This window comes from Schistocerca americana, chromosome 10, assembly GCF_021461395.2.
Source record: "Schistocerca americana isolate TAMUIC-IGC-003095 chromosome 10, iqSchAmer2.1, whole genome shotgun sequence".
Classification (NCBI taxonomy): Eukaryota; Metazoa; Arthropoda; class Insecta; order Orthoptera; family Acrididae; genus Schistocerca; species Schistocerca americana.
Genome location: NC_060128.1, coordinates 167927625 through 167949173, shown reverse-complemented (window position 1 = coordinate 167949173; position 21549 = coordinate 167927625). Strand labels below are relative to the sequence as shown.

At 46.6% G+C, this 21549-nt stretch overlaps 1 protein-coding gene across 1 annotated transcript in view; it reads left to right on the top strand.

The window, feature by feature from the left end:
- Positions 1 to 21549, top strand: part of LOC124552341 (synaptic vesicle glycoprotein 2A-like) — a 105844-nt gene that overhangs the window by 14305 nt on the left and 69990 nt on the right. Inside the window, exon 4 of the mRNA XM_047126611.1 lies at positions 3316 to 3557. Within this exon, the coding sequence (XP_046982567.1) occupies positions 3316 to 3557 (242 nt within the window). The remainder of the gene's footprint in view (positions 1 to 3315; positions 3558 to 21549) is intronic.

Sequence of the window (21549 nt, the reverse complement as noted above, 5' to 3'; positions counted from 1 at the left end):
TCCTCACAAGCTACTATTAATCAAATTGCGTGCATATGGAGTATCGTCTCAGTTGTGTGGATTCGTGATTTCCTCTCAGAGAGGTCACAGTTTGTAGTGATGGACGGTAAATCATCGAGTAGAACAGAAGTAATGTCTGGCGTTCCGCAAGGTAGTGTCATAGGCCCTCTGCTACTCCTGATTTATATAAATGATCTAGGTGATAATCTGAGCAGCCCCCTTAAATTGTTTGCAGATGACGCTGTAATTTACCGTCTAGTAAAATTATCAGACGATCAATTCCAATTACAAGATGATCTAGAGAGAATTTCTGTATGGTGCGAAAAGTGGCAATTAGCACTAAACAAAGAAAAGTGCGAGGTCATCCACATGGGTACTAAAAGAAATCCGATACATTTTGGGTGTGCGATAAATTGCACAAACCTAAGGGCTGTGAATTCGACTAAGTGCCTAGGAATTACAATTAGGAGCAACTTAAATTGTAAAGACCACATAGATAATATTGTGGGGAGGGCGAAACAAAGACTGCGCTTTGTTGGCAGTCCCATTAAAGAGGCAGCCTACATTACAGTTGTCCTTCCTCTGCTGGAATATTGCTGCGCGGTATGGGATCCTTACCAGGTAGGATTGACAGAGGACATCTAACCAGCGCAAAGAAGGGCAGCTCGTTTCGTGTTATCGCGCAATAGGCGTGAGAGTGTCACTGATATGATACGCGAGTTGGGGTGGTAGTCACTGAAACAAAGGCGGTCTTCTTGCCGGTGAGATCTATTTACGAAGTTTCAATCACCAATTTTCTCTTCCGATTGCGTAAATATTTTGTTGACACCCACGTACGTAGGGAGAAATGATCATCATAATAAAGTAAGAGAAATCAGAGCTTTAACGGAAAGATTTAGGTTTTCCTTTTTCCCACGCGCCATTCGAGAGTGGAATGGTACAGAAGTAGCATCAAAATGGTTCGATGAACCCTCTGCCAGGCACTTAAGTGTGAATTGCAGAGTAACCATGTAGATGTAGATGTAGATGATTCTGCACAGGTGGGCAGCTGTTCACGGTTTGGACTCAAGATCCAGGAATTAATGTTGTAGAACTGGATTTGGCGGTGATTCCATAGCCGTGTGTAGCCTCACAGCCATACGGCACTTCATGTTGATGATTTCTCTTGCAATACGGGAACCTGCTGTTCGAAAACATTTCCAACTTACAGCTGCACATAGTCAGCTACACCCCACGATGGTTCTACTGTGCCCCTGCCTCAAGTAAGCCACCAAAGACTGACGGAGACATCTTCCATTCCACAATATCGCAGATGATGGGAGAGATGCCATAAGTGCATGGTGGTCCACAGTAGTGGGGCTGCCTTCATAAAGTGGAAGCGGCGCCAAGTCAGTCACATCAAAATTATCCGGACACCCCCAAAAACATGTTTTTTTTTTTATTAGATGCATTGCGCTGCCACCTACTGCCAGGTACTCCATATCAGCTGCCTCAGTAGTCATTAGACATCGTGACAGAGCAGAATGGTGCGCTCCACGGAACTCACGGACTTGGAACGTGATCAGGTGATTGGGTGTCACTTGTGTCATACGTCTGTACGCGAGATTTCCACACTCCTAAACATCCCTAGGTCCACTGTTTCCGATGTGATAGTGAAGTGGAAAAGTGAAGGGACACGTACAGCACAAAAGCGTACAGGCCGACCTCGTCTGTTGACTAACAGAGACTTCCGACAGTTGAAGAGGGTCGTAATGTGTAATATGCAGACATCTATCCAGACCATCACACACGAATTTCAAACTGTATCAGGGTCCACTGCAAGTACTGTGACATTTAGGCAGGAGGTAAGAAAACTTGGATTTCATGGTCGAGCAGCTACTCATAAGCCACACATAGCAGTAAGTGTCAAACGACGCCTAGGTTGGTGGAAGGATCGTCAACATAGGATGATTGAACAGTGGAGAAACGTTGTGTGGAGTGACGAATCACGATACACAATGTGGCGATCCGATGGCAGAGTGTGGTTATTGTGAATGCCCAGTGAACGTCATCTGCCAACACGTGTAGTGCCAACAGTAAAATTCGGAGTTGGTGGTGTTATGGTGTGGTCGTGTTTTTCATGGAGGGGGCTGCACCCCTTGTTGTTTTGCGTGGCACTATCACAGCAGAAGCCTACATTGATGCTTTAAGCACCTTCTTGCTTCCCACTGGCGACTGCATCTTTAACACCATCAAACACCCGTTCATAATTCACGGCCTGTGGCACTGGTTACATGACAATAACATCCCTGTAATGGACTGGCCTGCACAGAATCCTGACCTGAATCCTGTAGAAAACCTTTGGGATGTTTTGGAACGCCGACTTTGTGCCAGACCTCACCAACCGACATCGATACCTGTCCTCAGTGCAGCACTGCATGAAGAATGGGCTGCCATTCCCCAAGAAACCTTCAGCACCCGATTGAACATATGCCTGCGAGAGTGAAAGCTGTCATCAAGGCTAAGGGTGGGCCAACACCATATTGAATTCCAGCGTTAAAACTGCAACTCCCAGTACCAATTTATGATCCAGTACTTGGCGTTTCAGGACTGGCTTGGGTGTTGATTCTGCAGGACATAGGATCGTCAACTACTGTGAGTCACCATCTGCTTCTGGGTCTCTTCCTGATCCAGAGCTCAGTGTTTCAGGACTGGTTTGGTGTATCTGGAACTCTTGGCACCTCTTACTGATCCAGAATTTGACGTTTCAGAACTGGCTTGTGCAGTGATTCTGCAGAACGGCAGCCCAACTTCTGTGAATTACTGTCTGCTCATGGGGCTTCTTCCCGGTATATCGAGATTGCATTGATTGGTAATCACACATCTCCTGGCACCCTTTCTCAGTCCAGGGCTTGACATTTCAGGACTGGCTTGCAGGGTTATTCTGCACAACATGGACGTCTCAACTGCCATGAATCACCCTCACACCTGAGGGCTGTTTCTGATCCAGGACTGGCTTCATGAGCGTATCAGTCGCTCATGTCTCCACTTACTAATCAAGACTTGACTTTTCAGGACTGGCTTGGATGGTGATTCAGCAGAACATGGACAGCCCAGCTGCTGTGAATCACTATCTACTCTTCTGGTCTCTTTCTGATCCAAGGCTATTTCATCATTGGCTTGGTCTCTGTATCTCCAGCTCCTGGCACCTGTACCTGATACACTGTGTGCTCATGTCACCTCTTCCTGGTCCAGAGCTGAGTGTTGTAGGATTGGCTTGGTCAGTGTGTTTGCAAATCCCAGAACCTCTTCCTGATCCAGTACTCGACGTTTCAGGACTGGCCTGGGCGGTGATTCCTCAGCCCTGGGCTGCCCCGCTGCCTTGGATCACGATGCGGTCCTGGAGGGTTTTCCTGATCCTGGGCGCTGTTCCCAGCGCCGCCACCTTCCTGGGGCTGTGGCTGCTGCTGCCGGAAAGCCCCAAGTTCCTGCTCGCTGTCGGCAGGCACGACGAAGCGCTCGACGTCCTGCGCAAGATGTTCGCCACCAACAGCGGCCTCCCACCGGAGAAGTACCCAGTGAGCCAAACTAAAAGCACCTTCCCTGCTTCAGCATTACTTGGCGTCCTTAGGAGCCAAGCGTTTCAACACGGTCTGCACTTTCTAGACACCTAACTGTTGCACAGCTTGTTTCTCAGGATTCCATACCTCAAACGGAAAAAATATAGGATCGTTTCGTTTTCTGTATGTCTGCCTGCCTGCCAGGCGTCTGTCTACCCAACTGTTAAGAATCCTTTTTCTCAGGCAATCAGGTTGAAATTTATAGCCGCGCGGGATTAGCCGAGCGGTCTCAGGCGCTGCAGTCCTCGACTGTGCAGCTGGTCCCGGCGGAGGTTCGAGTCCTCCCTCGGGCATTGAAGCATCCCCAACTCTCTTGTGGTTCCCTTTTTAGGTACTCCATGTCGACGTTTGCTCGTAGATACGTATCGTCGATAGGTTTTCCGGCTTTACTTCCCCAGCGACGACTCTCCGATGAGGTGCGGGCCTTGTGTTTTGCTATTACTGAGAGTCTTGTAAATATCGCTTTTATTTAGTAATTAGTCCTGCTAAAACTCTCCCCTTTCATGATTAAGACAGCCTGCGCCACTTTTCGGCGGGAGTGGGGGCGTCAAAGAGTCACAAAAGTTCATATTAAGCAGTCCGTAAAACAGTAAACGTTCCCTTCAGTTAGCGTGTTAGTTAATGCCTACGCTTTCCGCTAGATGGTGTTGACTTACTGCTGAATAGCATTGGTTCCGAAAAACCTTCACTGATTAGTACTAGGTAAATGAAATAAGCACAACACACTTGTATTTCACTTTCACTCTGTATTCAAGGATTAAGATGGTGATGGGTGATGGTCTATTTAAAAGGTCCCTAGCCTGGAGGAATCTAAATAGTCCGTAAATGCCGATATGCATGCGCTCTAAGTCCAGATCCGCAACTAACGGCACACGACACTTTCAAAAGTCCACACGTTAATATCTGAATACCGATACCTCTGAATTCACTCGCACCAGCAGATAATTTGAGTTTCTGCCGTCTCTATGTCCGTAAAGTTCCAATTTAGCTTTAAAGTCCTAAAATCCCCTTAATACTCCGTTGCTACCAACAGTCAGAGATCATACACTGGATCACTTTTAATCTCCGTAACATTCTAACAGTTTATCGTGAATCTTAACACAATAAAGTCCAATCTAATTATTGTCTCCTGACTGACACGGGTTCCCCGCCCTTTAACGAAACAATCAAGAAAAAAAAGGCCGCAATAATGACTATCAGGCCTTTTTATCGGTTTTTCATCACAAGAGTTTAACGTCACTGCCTTCTCCATGACGGAGCTTCCGTGGATTAAACTACTTGCTGATATACTATAATTTTGATCTGCAGTTACCGAACTCTGTTTCTACACTATTTTCCCCTCTAAAAATTCTATTCTTAATTTTAAATTATTCTTTCTATAGCTTTTATCACTGCAAACTGAACCGGGGTGTTACAGCATGGATGTGTGTGTTTGTCCTTAGGATAATTTCGGTTAAGTAGTGTGTAAGCCTAGGGACTAACGACCTCAGCAGTTATGTCCCATAAGATTTCACACAGATTTTATTTATGCCACATACTAAGGTCTACGGTTCCTAGGTGGGGTAAAAAATTTATACTTCCAAGTCAATCCAGTCAACAGGTACGACCATTTATGTCGCATATTTTGATATTCGCAAATACATTCATTGAAACGTTCAGCTAGAGTCATGAAATTTGGAAAGATGCAAGGTTTCACTGTATAAGTACAGGAAAAACTTCTAAAATTGTTAAATTGTAATTATAAGCATATAAAATTTCTACTCTTTTAAGATCCAAGTCGTAAGCCGGACGCTTTCGATGAACTACGAGCGATTAGCAAAGTATCCGGAAAAAAGTGTAAAGTAATGAATTTTATGTTAACCTTATGTTATGCGTATTTATTTGTTGTACAGGGTGACCCAAAGGTTCGATAACAAAATGGTTCAAATGGCTCTGAGCACTATGGGACTTAACATCTGAGGTCATCAGTCCCCTAGAACTTAGAACTACTTACACCTAACTAACCTAAGGACATCACACACATCCATGCCCGAGGCAGGATTCGAACCTGCGATCGTAGCGGTCGCGCGGTTCCAGACTGAAGCGTCTAAAACCGCTCGGCCACACCGGCCGGCTGGTTCGATAACGTATGAAAAGGCATTAATTCAGGTAATAACACAGGTAGAGAGACAAAATTTGACAATCATTTCTGAAATGACGTCGGGTTTTAATGAAACCGAAAAACGAGTGCAAAAGCTGGCCAACAGATGGCGCTGGACAGCAACATGACAATGACGCAGCATGAGAATAGTGCATAGAGTGAGCTGCAATGGGAGGGGGAATTGAGAAGCGGCAGCAATCGCGGCATGTTCACTTTACATCTACATCTACATCTTCATAGATACTCCGCAATCTAGAGTACAGTGCATGGCGGAGGGTACCATGTACCACAACATGTAGTTTCCTTTTCTCTTCCACTCGCAAATGGAGCGAGAGAAAAACGACTGTCTGTACGGCTCCGTATGAGGACCGATTTATTGTATATTATCTTGGTGGCCCTTACCCGCAACGTATATTGACGGCAGTACAATCGTTCTGCAGTCAGCTACAAATGCAGTGCTCCAAACTGTCTCTATAGTGTATCTCGAAAAGAACGTCGCCTCCCCTACAGGGTTTCCCATTTGAGTTCCCGAAGCATCTCCATAACACTTAGGTTTTGTTCGAACCTACCCGCAATAAATCTAGCACCCCGCTTCTAAATTGCTTCAAGGTCTTCCTTCAATATGCCTTGGTACGGGTCCCAAACACTGGAGCAGTACTCAAGAATAGGTTGCGCCAGCGTCGTATATGCGGTCTAACCGAAGTCGATCGTTCGCCGTCCCCTACCAAAGTTCTCACGTGCTCGTTCCAGCAGTCCGGAACCGCGCGACTGCTACAGTCGCAGGTTCGAATCCTGCCTCGGGCATGGACGTGTGTGATGTCCTTAGGTTAGTTAGGTTTAAGTAGCTCTAAGTTCTAGGGGACTGATGACCACAGCTGTTAGGTCTCATAGTGCTCAGAGCCATTTGAACATGCTCGTTGCATCTGATATCGCTTTGCAACGTTGCGCATAGATATTTAAACGACTTGACTGTCAAGCAGTACGCCAGTAATCCTGTATCCGAACATTACAGACCTGATCTTCCTACTCATCCGCATTATCTTACATTTTTCCACATTTAGGACTAGCTAGGGTCATTCGTCACACCAACTGGAAACTTTGTCTAAGTTGTCTTCTGTTTTCCTAAAGTCAGTCAACTTCGACACCTTATCGTTACCACGGCATCATCAACAAACAAATGCAGACTGCTGCTCACCCCGTCTGCCAGATCATTTATGTATATAGAGCAACAGCGGTCCTGTCACACTTCCCTGGGGTACACCTGACGGTACCCTTGTCTCTGATGAACACTCGCCGTGGAGGACAACATACTTGGTTCTATTATTTGAGAAGTTTTGAGCCGCTCGCATGTCTGTGAACGTATTCCATATGCTCGTACCTTTGTTGACAGTTTGCAATAGACCACCTTGTCAAAAGCTTTCCGAAAATCTAGAAATTTTGAATCTACCTGTTGCACTTCATCCGCAGTTCTCAGTGTATCATGTGAGAAAAGGGCAAGCTGAGTTGTACACGAGCGATGTTGAAACTTCCTGGCAGATTAAAACTGTGCCAGACCGAGACTCGAACTCGGGATCTTTGGCTTTCGCGGGCAAGTGCTCTACCATCTGAGCTTCCCAAGCACGACTCAGCCCCCGTCCTCACAGCTTTACTTCTGCCAGTACCTCGTCCCCTGCCTTCCAAACTTTACAGAAGCTCTCCTGCGAGAGACCACCACAAAAGACAAGAAAATACACTTGGTTTTGTTAACTTTTTTTAACAACGTATTTTCTTAATAGGCAACTGATCATATAAAGTGTAATAGTCAGCCACCTGGATGCAAACAATTTTTTAAAAAAACTGATTAACCAGGTTTCGATAATTCTAAGACTATCTTCATCAGAATGTTAAAAGTTACCTAGAAAAATATATAAGGTATAAATAATACACATAAAATAGATAAATGTGTGAAAATTCTCAACTAAAACCAGAAAACTGCAATTACATGAAATCACATAACAACTTCAAAATTTCAGCACCAGTGCTCTCGTCAAATGACATGTTTGTGTTCCATGAGTCAAGAATAAAAATCATAATGAAAAATAGCTCATGGAACACAAATATGTCATGTGACGAGAGCCCTGGTGCTGAAATTATAATGTTGTTAGGGGATTTCATGCCTGTACAGTTTTCTGGTTTTAGTTGAGAATTTTCACATATTATCTACTTTATGTATATTATTTATACCTTATATATTTTTCAAGGTAATTTTTACCATTATGATGAAGATAGTCTTAGAACTATCGAAACCTGGTTAATGTGTTTTTTAAAAATGGTGTGTAACCGGTTGGCTGACTATTACATTTTATATAATTGCATACACGGTAGCTGAGCCCACAGTCGAAAAATGTTTAAAATATCAGGCAACTGATCTATAAATAGGGTCCAGAAGCTAAATATCTCTTTTAGCGGAATCCTAGCTATACCAGCGCATTTTCCGTAATTTGTACACAGAGATGTGCGGGCCGTATTTCCACAATAAACTTAAAAATGTAAATTTCGTTAATTGTCATTGACTTTTATTCACTACATGCGCTTTAAAGATGTACATTGAGGCGACAAAAGTCATGGGACAACAGTGTCCACATATACAGATGGCTATATTACAGCGTACATATAGTATACAAATAGAACGGTAGTGTATTGATGTAGTCTTTTGTACTCAGGTGATTCACGTGAAAAGGTTTCCGGCGCGATTATGGCCACACGACGGCAGTTCAGAGACTCTGAACGCGGAGTAGTAGTTGGAGCTAGAAGCATGGTACTTTTCGTTTCGGAAATTGTTACGAAATTCAGTATTCCGAGATCCACAGTGTCAACGGTGTGCCGAGAATACTAAACTTCAGGCATTCCCTCCCACACAGTCGAAGTAGTGGCTGACGGCCTTCACTTAACGACCGTCAGCAGCGGTTTTTGCTTAGACATGCCAGTGCTAACAGACAAGCAACATTTCGGGAAACAACCGCAGAAATCGAGGCGGGACATGAGATGAAATCTGGCTTTACTGGGCTATGGCAGCAGACGAACGACCCGAGTGCCCATGCCAACAGAACGACGTCGCCTGCAGGGTTTGTCACGTTAATGTATAACTACATTATTTGTACCAATGCTCCCATACTGTTGTAACGGAGTGTTAATTTCCTTCCTTTTTCATTGTTATTCTGCCTAAGGACGTTATTAATACTGATAATTTACACGTTGCCTTTGTACGCCAATTGTCACATGTTTCTCGGCGCGAGCGCCACCTGTCCTGTTTTCAGAGTTACTACGCTGGCCGATTACACTCATTCGGTTGTGAGTTCTGCAAGCTCCATGAGCTATTTTATATTAACGTGACAAACCCTAATTCTAGGGCTATATTTTATTTTTGACACATGGATCTATTCCGACAATTGTAAAAACGGCGATGGTACACTAGTCCTTACTAATGTAAAATTGTAAGTACCAGTCGTCGTTATCATACTTCTGTAATGCAAGAGTTCTCTAATTTGTCGTAAAATTTATTCTTGGCTTATAAGTTTCATACTTTTCTTATGTAAGCTATGATGTTCATTGACCTTAGGTTACCTTCTGAAGAAGACAAATTTATATTTGTCGAAGCCTAGGTAAAGAATTTCTTTATCCATTGCAACTGGTCGGCCGTTTATAATTTTATTTTAAAAAAATGTTTCTTTTTTTTTAATTTAAAACCATATCTATGAAAACTAGTATTTCACTTCTCTGTTGAATGTAAAGAAGTAGGTTTTAGGGAATGAAAGTTTCTATGGAAATCTCACCTCAGGAACGCAAAAGTAATCATGATTACTCAAAACCTTGAGCTCTAGCAACCAGAATCGCTTTATGGTCAGAAGTACATTCGGGAAAGATCGTGCTTCAGTAGCCTTACGTAGCGTGAAAAGTTTAGATTTACAGTTTGTCAACAACATAAAATTTCGGTTAAAGAGAGAAAGAATTCTTTGCAGTCCGTACAGTCTACCCGAGTGAAGCAGCGGTTGCTAACTTAGAAATTATATAGAGAGGCAACTAAGAATTAACAGAAAACATGCAAGTTTGTGTGTGCATGTGTGTATGCGAGTTTTTATTCAAATGACCCGTTGAAGTCAGCAGACGATGACTGATAAAGAAATTAGCAATTGAAAATAACGAGTGTTGTTGTTGTTGTTGTTGTTGTTGTTGTGGTCTTCAGTCCTGAGACTGGTTTGATGCAGCTCTCCATGCTACTCTATCCTGTGCAAGCTTCTTCATCTCCCAGTACCTACTGCAACCTACATCCTTCTGAATCTGCTTAGTGTATTCATCTCTTGGTCTCCCCCTATGATTTTTACCCTCCACGCTGCCCTCCAATACTAAATTGGTGATCCCTTGATGCCTCAGAACATGTCCTACCAACCGATCCCTTTTTCTGGTCAAGTTATGCCACAAACTTCTCTTCTCCCCAATCCTATTCAATACTTCATCATTAGTTACGTGATCTACCCATCTAATCTTCAGCATTCTTCTGTAGTACCACATTTCAAAAGCTTCTATTCTCTTCTTGTCCAAACTATTTACCGTCCATGTTTCACTTCCATACATGGCTACACTCCGTACAAATACTTTCAGAAATAACTTCCTGACACTTAAATCTATACTCGATGTTAACAAATTTCTCTTCTTCAGAAACGCTTTCCTTGCCATTGCCAGTCTACATTTTATATCCTCTCTACTTCGTCCATCATCAATTATTTTGCTCCCCAAATAGCAAAACTCCTTTACTACTTTAAGTGTCTCATTTCCTAATCTAATTCCCTCAGCATCACCCGACTTGACTACATTCCATTATCCTCGTTTTGCTTTTGTTGATGTTCATCTTATACCCTCCCTTCAAGACACCATCCATTCCGTTCAACTGCTCTTCCAAGTCCTTTGCTGTCTCTGACAGAATTACAATGTCATCGGTGAACCTCAAAGTTTTTATTTCTTCTCCATGGATTTTCATACCTACTCCAAATTTTTCTTTTCTTTCCTTTACTGCTTGCTCAATATAGAGATTGAATAACATCAGGGAGAAGCTACAACCCTGTCTTACTCCGTTCCCAACCACTGCTTCCCTTTCATGTCCCTCAACTCTTATAACTGCCATCTGGTTTCTGTACAAGTTGTAAATAGCCTTTCGCTCCCTGTATTTTACCCCTGCCACCTTTAGAATTTGAAAGAGAGTAGTCCAGTCAACATTGTCAAAAGCTTTCTCTAAGTCTACAAATGCTAGAAACGTAAATGCAAATGAAGCTAAAGGTAACGACGCAATTTGTTGCATCATATATCGATTACCATCTCACAAGAGTGAATAACATAACGTATAACGTTCACTGCCCCGTCAAATGCCGCATTTTTAGTGTTTACATGGCACTCACTAGAACTGCCTTACCACCCAATATACTGAATTATTAGCGCCGTTGCATTAAAAGCCAAGTAATTCGCGCTAACACCGCTGTGTGGCGCTAACTGTACATCCGAGCTACGACGACAAGAAAATTATATCAGTGAGCTCACATAATGTAACTGCAGATATTATTTCATAATAAATCACTTAAAGCCTTAACAGGTACGTGTCTCAGATTCCCCGGGAATGTGTTAAGCTATTATCGATCGCGAAATTAATCTGTGCCCATTCAGTTGGCGTCAGCTGTCGCTTATATAAACTTAATTTCATTAATGCACGCCGCCATGCATTCGAGGGTTGGATTCCCTCTCTTCTTCATCGAAGAGTTTCACTGCCTGGGCTACTCTCAGGGTGCGCCTTCGACGTGGAAGATCCTTGCCGTGTCGTCTGTTTGCCGCCGCCGCCGCTTGGTCGCCGCCTTCCGGTCCTTGCCGCCGCCGCCGCCGCCGCCGCCGCCGCCTGCCGGGGCTCGTCGCCCGTCGCCCCCGCCTGGTCGCCGCCTGCCGGGGCTCGCCGCCCCCGCCTGGTCGCCGCCTGCCGGTGCCCGCCGCCGCCGCCTGCCGGTGCCCGCCGCCGCCGCCTGCCGGTGCCCGCCGCCGCCGCCTGCCGGTGCCCGCCGCCGCCGCCGCCGCCATCCGGTGCCGCCTGGTCGCCACCATCGCCGCCGTCCTGACCCTGGTCTACGGCCGTCTTCGTCTTCATCCGTCTTCGTCTTTATCTGTCCCCGGTTTCTGTCCTCTCCTCTTCGCTCGTTTCGTTCTTGTTTCTCTCTCCCGTCATGTCCGCCCCCACCACCACTGTCACTACTACCACCACCGCCATTGTCTATACCTCCCCTTCCGCCGCCTCCACCACTATAACTTGGTGTGCCCAGTCCCACCTCCCTCCTTCCATTCCACCTCTCCTCACTGTCCCTTCACCCTCTATCTTTGTCGCCCCCTCTCCCGCTTCTTCCTCCCGCTCCTCTCGTTCTGATCCCTTCCCCCCACTCCCCCAGCCTGTCACTGCAGCTCCAGCTCGGGTGGTGGCCCGTCGGGCCACTGCCCACGCCCAGCTCTCCCCGTCACCTTCGCCATCGCCGCCGCCTCTGCCGCCGTCATCGTCATCGTCGCCGTCACCGTCACCATCTCCGGCGCCGACTCCGGCCCCGGGACCTGCCCCTACCCGCCACATTCCCGTTGTTCCCATCCCCCACACCTCCTCCACCGCCGTCAAGCGCCCCGGTGGCACCCCTGCTTCCTCTGCTTCCAAAAAGGCTGCACCTCGTCCTCCTTCCCCCACCCTTGATGCCATGGAAGTCTCCCCGCCTGTCCCTGCCCCCTCATCCTCCTCCTCTCTCCCTTCCTCCTACCGCTACCTCCTCTCCCGTCCTGATCCCTCTCTCCTTGAAGCCCGGAACCTCACCCTCTTCCTTCGCCAGCATTGTCCTGGTGCCCCCATCTCCCTCCTCACTCCTCGCCGAGATTCTGTTCTCATCTCCTCCCCCAGCCCAACCCTCCATACTGACATCCTCTCCCGTCTCCCCATCACCCGTTTTGGTCCCCACGCCTCCCTTACCCCTGCTCCTTCTCCATCTCCTACCCGCCAACCCCAACCCCCGCGTCGCCCGCCGACCCTCACCGCCGTGATCACGCGGCTCAGTCCGTCGATCACGGAGGAGGAGGTGTTGGCGGAGCTCCAGGCCCATCCCACGCTGGAGGTGCGGGCGGTCCGCCGCATTTTCAACTCGGCCGGCCCCACCCGCCTTATGCGGGTTTTCTCTGAGGACGCCCCCTCCATTGACCGTCTCCTGAAGGAGGGTGCCCTCCTCTTCCACCAGCGGTACAAGGTCGACCCTTCCCGTTCCCCTCCTCAATCCCTGCGCTGCCAGAGGTGTCTGCGCTATAATGCGCACCCCACAGCTGAGTGCCGCGAGGCCCCCACCTGCCCGCATTGTCGGCAGGCGCACTTCCTCCGGCAGTGCCCTAACCTCCAATCCCCTCCCTCCTGTAATACCTGCAATCTCCCTCATCCCACCTACTCCCAAAAGTGTAAAGCCCGACCCCCTCCAACCACTCCTGAACTCACCGTACCTGTCCGTCCTCTGGACGCCCCCACCCCCCCTGGCAATTCCCTTCGTCCCCCACCCACCGCTGAGGACATCATCAGGTTCCTCACCATCGTCCTCCAGAATGTTCATCCCTTTCAGCGCCCTCACACCCTCCAGCAGATCTCCCTTGCTGCCCGTTCCATCTTCCAACTCAAGATGTACGCCACCTACTCCAACAACCAGGCCCATTTCACCTTCTCCCGTCTTGACACCCTCGTTTAAATCCCAGTCATGGCGCGACAGCAACGTATCCTTTTCAACAACATACGCTCCCTTCCTGCCAACAAAAACCTGTTCCTGCACACCCTTGCCACCCACCGCGTGGATGCCTTCCTCCTCAATGAAACCTTCCTGCAACCCCAACACACAGTCCACACTTCGCCCTACCTCCTCCACCGCTCCGATAATCCCCTCCCGATTGCGCGTGGCGGAGTTGCCATTGGTCACCACCGCCAGATCCCCGTTCGGCTCCAACCTCTCCTTCCCGACCCCACCGAACACCTGATCCTTAGTCTCTTCTTCCCCGGCCTTACCGTTACCTGCGCCACCATCTATGTCCGCCCCAACGCTCCTATTCCCTTCGACTTCCTCTCCCACGTCGATCGTACCTTTTCGTCCTACGTGATCGCCGCCGACCTCAACATCCATAGTCGTTCCGCTGCCCAGTTACGGCGATGGCATCGGTTCCTCTCCACCCTTCAAGGTGACCTCGTCCCCATCCCCCGGCATACCCGTCCTGAATCCAACTCCACTCCTGATGTTATCCTCTCCTCCCCCAACCTCCTTGGCCGCATCACGGTGGATGTCCTGGAGCCTATTGGTAGCGACCATCTCCCTGTCCTCCTCACCGTTTCAGACGGTCGTCGCCCTCGCCCCGACCCTCGTACTGACCCTCCCCCTAAGTATGTCCACGACTATTCCCGAGCCGACTGGAATGCCTACCGGGATACCCTTTCCACCCAGGTCGATAGCCACCCTCTCACCTACCACCACCCTGACGATGTCACCCATGCCGCCTCCTTTCTCCAGCGGACCTTGTCTGAGGCCGTGGAGGCCCACGTTCCTACTGTCGCCATCCACCCCCACCGTCCTACCTTACCCCCACAGGCCGTTCTCCTCCTCCGTGAATCCCGTCGTCTCTACCGTGCCTTCCTCCGCACGCGTGACCCGGACACACTACGCCGCCACCGGCAACTCCAGCGACACGTTCGTAATTTGCTCGCGGCTAAGAAACGCCGGGACTGGCGACAGACATGCACCCGTTTAAATGCAACCCTACCAATCAACTCGTCCAAGTTCTGGTCGGCCTTCCGTCGCCTTACCGGAACTAAACCCTCCCCCTATTATCCTCTTCTCCATGATGATCACCCTTTCCCTGACTCCCTTAGTAAGGCCAATCACTTTGCCTCCTACCTCTCCGATGTATTTTCCGTCCCCGATGATCCCCAGTTCGATTACTCCCTCTTCCCAGATATCCGCGATCGAACTGACACCTCTTCCCCTCCCCTCGCTCCTGGCTTCCAGTACTTGGACAACATTACACACACGGAACTCAATGCCCCTATCACTACACAGGATCTCATTGCTACACTCCGCACAAAACGCAACACCGCTCCTGGTCACGATCGTGCCACCTACCGTCACCTTCGTGAAGCTCCTGTCTCTTTCCTCTCCACCCTGGCCAGGCTCTACAATGTAGTCCTGTCCACCGGTTACTACCCCGACCTGTGGAAAACCTCCCGTATCCTCATGTTCCTTAAACCTGGCAAACCGCCGTCCGCCGTCTCCTCCTACCGTCCCATCAGCCTTACCTCGGTCTTCAGCAAGGTCCTAGAATCTATCCTCACCCGCCGCATCCACCAGCATCTCCGCCAGCACCGCCTCCTTCCCGTCACCCAGTGTGGCTTTCGGCCATCCTTCTCTTCCGACGATCTTCTCCTTCACCTCACTCATCTCCTTTCCGAACAGCTTAATTCCCGTCGCTCCGCCATCTTCCTCTCACTTGACCTCGAACGCGCTTATGACCGCGTCTGGCATTCCGGTCTCCTCTTCAAGCTCCAAACCTTCGCCCTTCCCATTAACTACGTCCGTCTGATCGGTTCCTTTCTCTCCCGCCGTCCTTCCTATGTCACCATCCATAACACCGATTCCTACACCTTTTTCCCCTCCGCCGGTGTGCCCCAAGGCTCCGTCCTCTCCCCCCTTCTGTACCTTTTGTACACAGCGGACATGCCGCCGCCGTCGCCCCCTGTCCACCTCCTCCAGTTTGCCGATGACACCGCCTTCCTTGCCCTTGCCCCCACCCTGCAACGCTCCCAACGCCTTCTCCAATCCCATCTTGACCGGTTCACCGCTTGGTGCAACCAGTGGTTGCTCAAGGTCAATCCCTCCAAAACCCAGGCGATCATTGTAGGCAAAACCACCCCTTCCTTCCGCCTCCTTGATTTCTACCTCACCGTCTATGGCCGTCCTATCGCCCTCACTCCCACCCTTAAGTACCTTGGCGTCACCCTCGACCGTCGCCTCTCCTGGACTCCCCATCTCCAGACAATCCAAGCCAAGGCACGTTCCCGACTCCGTCTCCTCAAGCTCCTTTCCGGCCGCACGTGGGGTCTGGACCCCTCCACAATCCTCCACACCTATAAATCCCTCATCCGCCCTATCCTTTGTTACGCCCATCCAGCCTGGATCTCCGCCCCCCCTACCTTCTATAAATCCCTCCAAATCCTTGAACGCCATGCTCTCCGCCTTGCCTATCGCATCCGTCTCCCCTCCCCCACGCGGATCCTGTATGATCTCATCCCCTTCCCCCACCTCCTCCTTTTCCTTGAAAGGATACGCATCCTGTACACCTCACGTAAACTTGATCCCCCTCACCCGCTCGTTTCCCCGCTCCTCTCCCACCCCCGCCCGCTGCCGCGCCTGTATTCGCACGTCCCACCCGGTCTCCATCTCTCCACCCTCCATACCCTCTCCCAAGGTGGCTTCCGCCAGCTCCCTCTCCCTGATGATGTCCTCGTCCCCTCCATCTACCCCTCCTATCAACTTTGACCCTGCCCCACCCCCCACTTCCCGTGTCCTTTCCTTTCGGCACCCTCCCTCCCTTCTCTTCTCTTCCCATCTTTTTCCCTCCCCCTCTTCCCCTGGGCTTCCTCTCCCCCTTCCTCCCTCCCCCCTATCTCCCCTGCCCGTGGCATCTCTGCTCTGCCCTCTCGCTCTCCCACTCCCCTTCCTCCTCCTCCTCCTCTCTTGGCAGGTCCCCGGACTCGCACACGTATAGTGAACATTCGCGCGCCGGAGATCGTCGCCTTTTGTGCTTCGTGTGTGTGACGTCATATAGTGTTTTTGGTGTCCGCCGTCCCACTCCTACGTTCACTTGTGCCGTCGGACTCACCAGTGTTTTGTGCGCCGTGCCAACGTGTTTTCAGTGTTGTTATCGTCACATGTGAACGACTCCGTGTTTTTTATGTCTCTGTGACCTCTCTCTTTTGCCCGTCACTCTGTTCATTGTCATTCACCATGTTTTATACTCTTGTAAACCGCTATGGCTGAAGAGCGGCGTAGTGTGCCGCTGCCAGCCTACCTGAATTGTACAGGTTTTAAAATAACAATAAAGTAAAAAAAAAAAAAAAATGCACGCCGCTTCAATTCAACGGTCGTCATTATTGGTATTATCTCGTCACTAAGTTTTGGAAGGCAAATAATGCCTATAAGAAATATTGAAACACGAACATAAGAGCAAGTAGCAATTGTGGTGTGGTAAGCCTAAGATATTAGAGATGGGGAATCCGAGACATGTATTTGTTTAAAAACAAATGAAACAGTACAATGTAGTGCTTAGAATCAATGAATCAGCTTGTCCTTTGTAGTCATATAGGCCTACAGATTATATCATCTTGAATGTCTACATTGCCACATAAACACAAATGAGGTGCGAGAGCGCCAATCATCGCAGAAAGTATGAAACTTTCAGTCAGGTGTCTTGGCAGTTTCGTACCTCCTGCACCAAATGCACTGCTTTTGTGTCATGTGACTTTCCAGTTGGCTGAGGACAAATTTTTGTAAGTTGGACATAACAGATCTTGCCAAACTCGTTTCCCTGTATTCTAGTGGCTAATTTTGATAGGTTTTGTGAGTGATAATCTGTATGTGCTCTTGAAAAAGCGTATCATGAGATACAATTTATTGAGATAGCATTCTCTAAATAGAGGCACTGAATTAAGGAGTTATGCCCATAAGGTCTGCAATACTTTATCTATCATTTATTTAGTGACTGGATGGTAACATAACAATAGGGTCGCATACCTGTTCGCACCATTTTGCCAACATGAATTATACCTAGAAAAGTGCTTTTACAAATTCTTCCTATTGGCAGCTGCCAGAAGCAATTGATTCTTGTAAACTTGGAATTAAATGACAGAAAAATGAATTTTTTTTATCAGTCCAGTGGTCTTAATTCAGTCGCATTTGTTATACTGCATAATTATACGGATCAGAGCAGCGAATATACATTTAGAAACAGGCTATAAAACATCAAACGATATCAGTAAGATGTATTGCTCGGCTGTTACCCAGACTATCTTGCAAGAATATTTTCAATGAATACTGAGTACTAGTGGTTCCCTACGTGTACCTATAAAGAAGGATCATGTTTTTAAAAATAAACAGTGTGCTTATGTTAAACAAAGAAGGGCATAATTATCACACAAGAAACTAAAATAATTATTATATCAACATTTCATGATACAAAGTTGCTGATAAACATACCTCAAAGGTCAATAGTGTGAAATATGTGGAAGCGTTACCAGACTTCAAAAGAAAACTTAGAGAGTACATTGTGGAGAAATATTTGAAGGCCAATCCAAAAGAACTAGGACAGCAATTGTCGCTATAAACCAGTTTGAATAACATTTTCATTTATACCATTGATTAAAAATTTCTAGATTTTTTATGAAGCTTATAATTTATTAATTTTAAACATACAACTGTAGAACCTTCCAAGTCCTCTAACTGTGATTTGCATTTTATTCACAACTGTTTTGATTTATTCGGTATCACTCGAGACATTGATCAGAAAATAAATATGTTGTCTAGACTATGTTCACAATGAACACATTAAAGAAATGAAATACACCTACTGGAAACCTTGGCTCACTTCACAAGTAAAAACTGAATCCCTATTATTTAACTTTTTTCAACTATTCCCTTGTGGTCCATGAAGTATAGCACTCCTTGGTGATGATTCACATTTCTTACTCACAGTTAAATTATCCTTGTCACACAGAGCAGGACTGCAAATCTTCAAATGTGTGTGAATTCCTAAGTGACCAAACTGCTGACGTCATCGGTCCCTAGACTTACACACTACTTAAACTAACTTATACTGAGAGCAACACACACACCCGTGCCCGAGGGATGACTCGAACCTCCGGCGGGAGGGGCCGCGCAATCCATGACATGGCGCCTCAAACCGCACAGCCACTCCGCGAGGCAGCAGGACTGCAAAGTGGCTGATGCACACAGATCAGAAAATACCGTAACAGACTGGAGGATGTAACACAATGGTCAAGCATGGTAGCTTTTCATCAAATATTCACAAGTCGCCTGGGTACAACTCATATATGTACACTTGACAGAACTGGAAAAGATGTTAAAACATTTCAAAGTAATGCAGAGATCGGTATGTCTCCTTGAAATATAAAATCCAGACTAAAATTTAAACCAATTCCTACAGTGTAACGCCTTTGTGATACCAGTATAATGTCACATCTGGCTCCAAACCACTTACAATTCTTGCTAAAGAAGTTTGATTGATATACAGGTATATATATTCCCTCAAGTACTCACAGCAAGCAGAAGTATTACCATTTTATTATAAACTTCCCCTGGAAACGAGAGATGAAGTTAAGTTGCTGTTGGATTGCAGTTTTTATCACAGAATCAGGACGCCAAAAACAAAAGTATCAAACTACCATTGTTGATTTGCCTGAGAATTATTTATGATACACAAGTACTAAGATGCCTGTATTGTGAAATATCCAAACATAGCACATTTACAAAAATAAACATACAAACATCGACATGTAGAAATCAGATAATTGTTCTCAAACACATAAATAAATAAACATAAAATAATTAAAGTCACTGAATGGTAAGCAAAAACGTAAGTGTCTTCTGTGGGCAACAAATTTGAGAAAATGTGCTTGAAGGTACCTACCTGTAAGATTTAGTGGACTAAACAAAATACAGTCAAATACAAATTCAGGGCACATAGTCCAGAGTAGAACAAAATCGATTGAAATTTTACTGTTTCATTTTTGAGTAGACCTACTGTGGGCATACCTATTCTAAGTTGTAGTTTGGAAATATCATTTTTGATCTTTTTTCGCTTGAAACACGGGATCGTCTGTCTATTATTGTTTACCCCTGCTTTGAAAATAGGCGCTCGCATGGAACAGAGGTGGCCATAATACAAAGATGTCGTTTCATTATTTCAAACAGAGTAGGAAACAACATGGTTTTCTTTCCGTCACAGCAGTGGATCTTGTGATACGTGTGTCAGCGTCATCTTGATACATATATTTATCAAGCTCGACTATACTTGCAGCACGTGGACTGTGTATACTGTGGATCAACCATCTTCCAGCTTGGTCAAACTCTTGCCAAATGTTGCCACTGCTAGAGCTGAGCCGGCCGGTGTGGCCAAGCGGTTCTAGGCGCTTCAGTCTGGAACCGCGCAATCGGCTACGGTCGCAGGTTCGAATCCTGCCTCGGGCATGGATGTGTGTGATGTCCTTAGCTTAGGTAGGTTTAAGTAGTTCTAAGTTCTAGGGGACTGATGACCTCAGATGTTAAGGCCCATAGTGCTCAGAGCCATTTGAAGCATTTGCTAGAGCTGAATGTGCTCACCACAACTGGTTTGGCTGGTAGTGGACTGTCTGTAAAACACCGAGTGGGTTTATGTCGTATTGCACAGCAGTTGTTAATTAAGGCATCTTTTGTTTCTTGTAACCAATGCCCAGGTTTTGGAAGTCCATGGTCCCTGAAGCGAGAATCCAATAATGTTCCTTCACAAGTAATTGTTGTATCTGCAGACTTTTGAACGAAGCGGGTACAGATTCCATCCTCAAGTTCAGCAGTTACTGTATTAATGGCTTCATTGCTTTAACCTAAGATTGTCAGTCTCAGACAATGACTCTGTAAACCTTTGCTTAATAAGAGAACTTTTGACAAGGTTACATTTCTTACGCTGTTGATTTCTACTATTACTTGCTCAAAAGGAGATACTATTTCGTAAGATTTTTCAATAACTGGCCATTCTTCATTGAACAGTTTTGTTTGTGAATCCACACGGAGGATGGCGAAGGTGCTTTGCAAAGGCTCTTTGATTTTCAAAAGCCTGTCAAACATTTCATACGTGGAATTCCATCTCGTAGGACAATCACGTTTCGCTGTCGAAATAGGGAAGCCCATTTGCTTCTGAATGTTGTGTAATTTCTCAAGTACTTGAGGACTTCTTTTGAAAAATTGCACTATTGACTTCACATTTGCCCTTCTGTCTGTAGTTGGTTCAAGGCTCGCTTGCACAATTAAATTCAGTGTATGTGCAAAATAAGGTACATGCCACCATTTGCACATCACAGCCTTCACCATATTAGGTACATGATCTGTAGCGCAAGCTACAATTTTATTGCTAATACCAAAAGTTGAAGTTACGTTTTGTAATTCACTGGAAATGTTTTCAGCTGTATGCCCGTCGTGGAATTTTAAACTAGATAACAAGTATGACTTCAGATTGCAGTTTTCATCAATGACGTGAGCATAATTCTCATTTTTCATAGATGTCCATCCATAGGTAGTAATGCAGATCTAGGATGCAGCTTGCACTGCAGATCTTACTCGCACTAGTGTCTTGTCGAACACTTGAGAAAGTAAATTGTTGGAAGGCGTTTTTCTACTGGGAGGTAAATAGTTTTCATTTGATAAATAAGTCATTTTTCTAAACTCTACACTCTCAACTACATTAAACGGAAGATTTCTTTAACAACAAGTTTTAAAATCTGTTCGTCTATTTTCTCTCGTTTGGATGAAGGTACTGGTCTTGATGCAAATCCAGTAATCTTTGAAACTTCCTGGCAGATTAAAACTGTGCGCCGCAACGAGATTCGAACTCGGGACCTTTGCCTTTCGCGGGCAAGTGCTCTACCATCTGAGCTAACCAAGCACTCCTCACGCGCTGTCCCTACAGCTTTACTTCTGCCAG